General features: G+C 44.7%; 1 protein-coding gene across 2 annotated transcripts in view; it reads left to right on the top strand.

Moving 5' to 3' along the window:
- The first annotated feature begins 295 nt into the window (after positions 1-295).
- Ahcyl2 (adenosylhomocysteinase like 2) overlaps positions 296-7,854 on the top strand; it is a 160,296-nt gene continuing 152,737 nt past the window's right edge. For both annotated transcript variants that reach the window (XM_026788560.1, XM_005365762.2), the window contains exon 1: positions 296-721. In XM_026788560.1, coding sequence (XP_026644361.1) covers positions 353-721 — 369 coding nt within the window. In that variant the 5' untranslated portion in view covers positions 296-352. The remainder of the gene's footprint in view (positions 722-7,854) is intronic.

Genomic DNA, 7,854 nt, shown 5'->3' on the forward strand with positions numbered 1-7,854 from the left:
CTTTCCGGAGGAAGGCCAAAGGGACTACAACTCCCAGGAAGCTCTGCGGCCTGTTTCCCCACGCGCGCAGTGCAGGTTGGGTGCTGAAGTCCCACAGTCTTCTAGCCACGTGCTGCCCGAAGTAAGCGTACTACAGGTTCCGTGGGGCCTGGCGCGTGAGTAGGCCTGGGGTGGGGCGGGGCTGGAGGGGCCGGGCTGGCGGCGAGCGAGCGGGCGGAGGAAGGGGGTGGGAGCGGGGGCGATGAAGGGGAGGAGTGGGGGTATGGGGGAGGGAAGGGGAAGGGAGGCGGGAGGCGGGGCCGAGTGGGAGCTGGAGCTGGAGTCGGAGCCGGCGGTTGCAGTGGAGGCGGTGATGTCGGTGCAGGTTGTGTCAGCAGCGGCTACCCCCAAGGTGCCTGAGGTGGAGCTGAAGGATCTGAGCCCCTCCGAGGCGGAGCCCCAGTTAGGACTGAGCACGGCGGCCGTGGGCGCCATGGTACCCCCGGCGGGCGGCGGGGACCCAGAGGCTCCAGCTCCGGCTCCCGCAGCGGAGCGGCCCCCAGCCCCTGGCCCGGGCTCAGGGCCCACCGCGGCTCTCAGCCCCGCGGCCGGGAAGGTGCCTCAAGCGTCGGCCATGAAGCGGAGTGACCCGCATCACCAGCACCAGCGGCATCGCGACGGCGGCGAGGCCCTGGTCAGCCCCGACGGCACGGTCACCGAGGCGCCGCGCACGGTCAAGAAGGTACTGTGGCCGGGCTGCCTCTCGGAGAGGCGGGGAGGGCGGGCAGGGGAGCTACGGCCCTTGGCGGCACGGCATCACCCGCCTCCACGCCCTCTAGATCGGGGAGCCGAGAGCCCTTTCCTCCCTGAACCGGCTCTCAGAGCGACCGCCACTCGGTGCTCCGCGGCCAAGCGGAGCCTCCAGGTGCCACGGCCGTACTTCTCTACGAATAACATGGAGGTAGCGCTCTTCGCTACTACTTGGACCAGGCAGGGGGAGGAGAGGCACCTACTACTACACCCCCCGCCTCCAGCACACTCCCGCGTGTGATTTTTCCGGACTGTTCGGCGCATAGAAATCCTTCCCTCCAGCGATAAGGATGGGAAGATCTTTTTCCCTGGAGAGCGGGGAAGCAGTAGTTAGCTCTCTTGCGAGCTCAGGCAGCCCTCTGAGTTGTCTGGCTTCTGTACAGACGGTGACTTTCTGCCTTTCTGTGGCCAGCAGCTTTCCAACAGGGCAGTACTGATCCTGTGTCCTTCCTTTCTGCCCTGCATTTCCTTGCACCGTGCTTGTAGATGGTAGAAGGGTAATGGAGAGACGGTTCACTCTTCAGAGGTCTGCTCACCAGAATGACTAGACCGGCTTATTTCGTCGATTGTGAGCAGAAAGTGTTAGGAAGAAACGCTGCTACTTTTGGGAAAGCGATCCGATGGGGCCTGTCTCAGCCATCAGCTTCTTTCATACATAGTAACGAGTAATGATAGCACCCGATATTATTTATGCATTGACTATATCCTTTACCACCTCCCTCGTTTTTTCTCTCTTCTCCATGCTAAGTCAGCACAGGAGGAAAAAGACAAGAGATACGGCTCATCTAAAGAGAAATAATGGCTTGAATTTTCTAGACACAATATGAACACACAAATTTCTATTTTTCTTCATTATAGTGGGTGCATTTTGTTCTGTCAGAAAAACAATTAAAAGGATATGAAGTCTATATTGGGTTTTCTGTGTAGGGTTTAGGTGACTCTTGGATCCAGCCAAACATACTGTTGTAATTACCTCATGACTTAGATAGAGCTGTAAACTTTTTCATTCTTCCCAAATGTAGTGATAAGTGATGTCAGCGGCAAGACTGAGGGAATTTTAACAGTGCTTTAGGACACGCTTTGTCTGTCCTTAGCTATTTGGTGTCATCCGTGTCAGCGTGTCGCGCCCCCCCCCCCACGCAATTATAGTTAAATGGAGGAATTACAGTTAAAAGAGGCGGCCTGGGCTAGGGTGCTTAGGTAAAAGTTAGGAAATCCAAAGCATATTTCTCACTAATTAAGATGCTTTGTAGCTTTGGCCAAATCTTTTTCTTGTGATTATTTTTTCTAAAGTTCGTAATTCAGTTCCTTTAAGGCTGAAAATGTTGAAAAAACTCCTTTTAGAGTGTGAAGTCTACACTCAGGTAGAGATCTGGGTTTGAATATAGAGAGCACCCCTTCCTCCAGTACTAACTTTTGAATAATTTGCAAATTCTGTAAGTCACTTCTTTTATAAAACAAGCATACTTATTATAATTAAGGATTAAAAATGTGCTCTTCACATAGAACTTGGTACCTATAATAGAATCTTAAATGATAACTGTTGTTAAAATTGGTTATTTCTTGCCCCAAAGCTTAGGTATGTGACCTTCTCTGAAATGTGTACATATTAGTAATAGTTTGATAGATTCTGTATAAAGAAGTTTTAAAAAAAATCACAGGCCAGCACCCTAGAGCCTGTTTATTTATTTATTTTTTTAATTCTTATTGTGCTTCTTGGACATTTTCCTTGTTGCTGAGCCACCTTCTTCCTGTCTTTTTTTTTTTCAGTATCAAAATCATGTTCCATGATTCTAGATTTACTCAGCAGCCTCAAGGCTCTGAAGACAGGGCTGAACTTGCCTTACAATGTTAATTACACCAAAATCCCATCTTATTTGCTGAAAGTTAAGCAGGTGAAGTCCTGGGAAGGGTGCAGCTGTATGACATAAGTAAGGACTTTGCTGAGCTTAGCTTGCCTCTTCTCTTTTCCTCTTCCCTCTCCTTTCTCTCTCACTCTGCCCCACTCCTCTTTTCTTGTTAGGGTCTCAAACTGTAGCCCAAGCTGCCTGGAATTATGTAGCTGAGGCTATCCCTCTATGATCTTCCTGCTTCAGCCTCCTGAGTATGAGATGACAGTGTGCACCACCACGCCTGGCCTGAATTATGTAGCTGAGGCTGTCCCTCTATGATCTTCCTGCTTCAGCCTCCTGAGTATGAGATGACAGTGTGCACCACCACGCCTGACCTGAACTTTTTTCTTTTTCCTTTTCCTTTTCCCTTTCCCTCCCCGTCCTAACTTCCTTTCAGAAGGTCTTGTTGGTTGTAGATGTGGTTCTATTGGTAGAGTGGTTGCCTAGCAGGCAAGAAGCTCTGGGTTTGATCCACAGTACCATATAAACCAGGCAACCAGGCCTGGTGGTACATTCCTGTAATCTCAGTGCTGGGAAAGTAGAGGCTGGAAGATCAGAAGTTCAAGGTCATCCTTGGCTACTCAGTGAGTTTCAGGCCAGCTGGCTTTGAACTCATGATCCTTTGTCTCAACTTCCTGTGTACTGGGATCTAAAGTGTGTACCACTACATTTGGCTTGCTGTTTTTAAAAAGCACGTCTTGTGTTCTGTCTCTCTCTCTTTCTTTCTCTCTGTCTCTCTCTCTGTCTCTCTCTCTCTCTCTCTCTCTCTCTCTCTCTCTCTCTCTATCTCTCTCTCTCTCTTTCTTTTGGCTTTTCAAGACAAGATTTCTCTGTGGAACTCGCTTTCTGGACCAGGCTGGCCTGGAACTCACTGAGATCTACCTCCGAAGTGCTGGGATTAAAACTGTATCACCACCACCTGGCCTTTAGTTTTCTTAATACTGAATTGACTACAAGTAGAAAAATCACTCAGTAAGGAACCAGTTGTGTAATGTTTTGATTTATTTTGTGTAATGTTTGGTTTGAGCCTTTCTTGCTTTTTAGATTGTCTAATTAAGCTATTCTTCCCTGACTCTCTTCTGCTTTTTAAAAATGTGTAGAAGGACTGGTGTACTAGGATTAAAATAGTAGCCTTTGGTGGTGTAAATGGTGACTGTTGCTTTTATTTTGTAACTACCAGACAATCTTATTTATATTATTACATTTCCATTAATGGTTTCCCTTTTTCCATTTGTGTATCAGTTATCAATTTTCTTGGTCCCATTACTTTGGTCAGCCACACAAGGAAAGTATATAAGAGCCTGACTTCCCAAGTTCAGTAATTATAAAAATGAACACAATGGGGTGTAGGTTACTTGGTCACAGTTTACCTTTGGCACCTGCCTTCATCCTGTAACTCATGGTACTCTATAGGCCAGATCTTTTCATTGTGGTTATGTTTCTATTTAAAGTTCTCTTTCATAAGCCTATTCCAAGTGAACTCAGTAAACATCTCTGAAGTAGTAATTTATAAAATGGGAAAATAAGTTCCACTGTGAGTGAGTTTGACAGCAGTTAAGAGCATTTCTTCCTCCAGCCGGTGGTGGAGCACGCCTTTAATCGCAGCAGAGCCAGGCGGATCTTTGTGAGTTTGAGAACAGCCTGGTCTACAAGAGCTAGTTCCAGGGCAGGTTTTTCCAAACCCTGTCTTGGAAAAAAAAAAAGCGTTTCTTCCATGTGTTCTTGAAATGGGTGTTAGCACAGTAGAGAAAACAAGGCAGGGGCTGGAGAGATGGCTCAGTGGTTAAGATCATTGCCTGCTCTTCCAAAGGTCCTGAGTTCAATTCCCGGCAACCACGTGGTGTCTTACAACCATCTGTAATGAGGTCTGGTGCCCTCTTCTGGCCTGCAGACATACACACAGACAGAATATTGTATACATAATAAATAAATAAATATAAAAAAAAAACAAGGCAGAAGAGGATTTCTGAGAAGTTGAAACTTCTGACAATGAGGCTACAAGCATTAAGAACCTCAGCTGGTGCATGCTGACGTTACTATCGTTAATGACCATGTTCAGACAGACTCCATATTTTTCTTGGCAAACCTATTTGCATTGTACTTGTTTTGTTGCTGTCAGGAGAGAATGGGTTGAGCCATGTTAGCGCTTTCTTGCCCTGAATTGTTTAAGCCCTCATTTCAGTTAATTATAGATTACTGAAATTGAGTGTTTTGGATAGAGGCATGGGAATGTGTGAATAGTGTGACTCCCTTGCCAGTTAGACAAGTACAGCCTGGCAAAGTGTTCAGTAAAGCAATTGGCAGTTGGACCCTAATAATAGTTACCAGTAATTGGCCTTTTATGTGCCAGGAATTGTCATAGGTATTTCTGTAATCCTGACAAGACCTTTATGAAATATGGATGGCATTATCTCAGTTTTACTGCGGAAATGTGGTTCAGAGAGGTTGAATGCCTTGCCCAAGGTTACACATCCAAAAAGTGGCAGAGGTAGTATTTAAACCCATGTCTGTCTCCACAGCCCGTGTCCTTTTCATTGTGCCACACAGACTCTTTCTGAGCTCTTAGATGCTGGCCTCTGGTCTGTAGATGTCTGAGTGAGCTCTAAGGTGTGTCTGTGTGGCTAAGGCTTAGGTCATTCCAAGACTACAGGAGAGTGAGTCAGGCTTCAGGAAGAAATAGAGAACACTGTACAAATGCTCAACCTCAAAGAATGGTAAAGTTAGAGGGTATGAAGAACAGTTAACACAGGGAAGCGTTTTAAAATCAGTAATACTAGACTTCTGTTTGTAATTAGCTTGTAACCTGATTATGTATCCCCACGCTCTTCTTCTTTTTAGAGAGAGACTTACTGTCCTAGGTTGGCCTTTTTAGCTCCATTGTAACCTAACTTAGCCTCAAACTCCAATTCCTTCTCTTTGCACCTCCCAGGATTATAAGCATGTGCCATCATGCCTGGCTCTATCCTTATCTTTAAAGTTATGAATCTGGTGACCTGAGGAAAAGATTCCTTTCTGTTAATCTAACAGTTTCCCTCTGTTCTTTAAGTCCCTCCTCTATGAAGTCTTTGATTAAACCTTTTGAGAATTAGAAAGGGAAGTATACTGCTAGGTATTTTTTAAAATTGTTTACATGTATGTCTGTGTACCATTTGTGTGCCTGGTGCTGAAGGAGACCAGAGAAGGGCTGTAGATTACCTGGAACGGGAGTTAGAGCTGGTCCAATGAGCCACCCTGTGGGTGCTGGGAACTGAAGCCAGGTTCTCTGGAGAGCAGCCAGTGCACTTGAGCACTGAGTCATCTCCCCAGCTCCCTCGTTAGGTGGTCTTACTTTGTACTAGGCCTTGTACTTACAGCTTGATATTATTTAATCCTTTAAGAGCTCTTAAAGATAGTGTTATCCTTGTTTTGTTGAGGAAACAGATTAGGACATTTATCTCAAAGTTACACAGCAATGTACTAGAGTGAGCAGAATCCTAATCTGTTTGACTTTGGAGACAAAGTCTCCAAAATTTGAAATTGTGTGTTTTCAATTGCAGGCAGTTGCTGTAGGCTGAAGTTCCAGTTCTGTGTTCCATGCCTTAAGGAAGACACCTAGATCAAAGTTTTCAATTAATTGAAAACATTAACAAATACAACTAGTCTACTTTCTCTTAATAAGAAAGGTAAATAATCTTTATTCAGAGTCTTTGTTGAGCTGAATTTTTAAGTAATACTCTTCTGTTTTCATGGTAGGGCTTTAAAAGATGTAGTGGTGTGTGTGTGTGTGTGTGTGTGTGTGTGTGTGTGAGAGAGAGAGAGAGAGAGAGAGAGAGAGAGAGAGAGAGAGAGAGAGAGAGAGAGAGAGAGAGAGAGAGACAGAGAGATGGGGGATATGTATGTGCAGTTGGTTCATGTAGAGGCCAGAGGTCAACCTCATGGATTTGGATCTTTCCTTCCTCTTTTATGTGGAGTCTAGATATCAAATTCAGGTTGCCAGGCTTGCACAGTAAGTGACTTTACCTGCTGAGCTATATCATTGGCCCTTCAAAAAATTTTAAATTAATTGTTTTAAAAATAAAAAAATTAATTGTTATCTTATGTAAATGGATGAGTGCCTATATGTTTGTGTGTTTACTATGTGCATGATGGTACTTCAGAAGCCAGAAGAGGGCACCAAATCCTGGGATTGGTAGAGTTACAGAGTGTTGTGAGTCACCGTATGGCTGCTGGGAATTGAACCTGAGTCTTCTGCAAAATCCATCTCTCTAACCCCCTAATAAATTTATTTTTAAGAAAAGCCTCCTTTGTGTAGCCCTGAGATCATCTTGCTTTAGCTTTCACAAGTTCATGGATTACGGGCGTCACGTATGCCTGCCTCATAGTTCTCACTCAGCATTCAGAGAGGCACAGTGGAGTCGGCTGGCAGGAGAGCCGTCTTGGCTATTGCCTAGATCCTTCACCCTGTCCTATATTCATGTGATAGACATAGCTATATCCAATGGACAGTTTCAGTCAGCCTGATAAGATTTTTATAAAATTTATAGGCACTCTTTGTAGTCTTATAGGCTTTATAGGCTAGAAACTCAGTGAGAACAGATCAAAGGAGAAAGTTTCTTCTGTCAATTTTTAATTCTAAACTTTCTGTTTTAAATTTTTATTGCATATATATTTTATGTATATGCACATGTGCATTTGTGCAGCTGTGGAAGTCAGAGGACAAATGCCTGGAGTTGGTTCATAGCGTACATTCCTGGGATCAAACTCAGGTGTCAGAGGTGGCAAGTGCCTCTAATCATTGAGCCGTCTTGCTGGTCCCTCTTAAATTAGCTTACGTTAAATAGCTTAAGACATGCATAATTTTATCTCCCTCTTCCACAGCTGTATTCTGAACAACCAGCTATTTTCTTTTATCTTGTACACTTGCATTAATAGCTGGTGATTTTTAAATTTTGTTTTCAAGGCTCCATCAATCAAAACTGACAGTTTTGGGCTCTGAGTTCTTAGAACTTAAGTAAACAAGGGTGCTAGAATACTAGTTGAGTTGTTCTGTTGTCTTTCCTTAAAACCTTTCTGAATATTGTTTATCTGAGACTAAAACTGACTTTTCTAGACTAATCACCTCTAGTGCTCCAGTGCAGCCCTTTTGATTACTTTTTTTTTTTTTTTAGTTTTTCGAGACAGGGTTTCTCTGTGG

Source organism: Microtus ochrogaster, unplaced genomic scaffold (genome assembly GCF_000317375.1).
Source record: "Microtus ochrogaster isolate Prairie Vole_2 unplaced genomic scaffold, MicOch1.0 UNK4, whole genome shotgun sequence".
Taxonomy (NCBI): Eukaryota; Metazoa; Chordata; class Mammalia; order Rodentia; family Cricetidae; genus Microtus; species Microtus ochrogaster.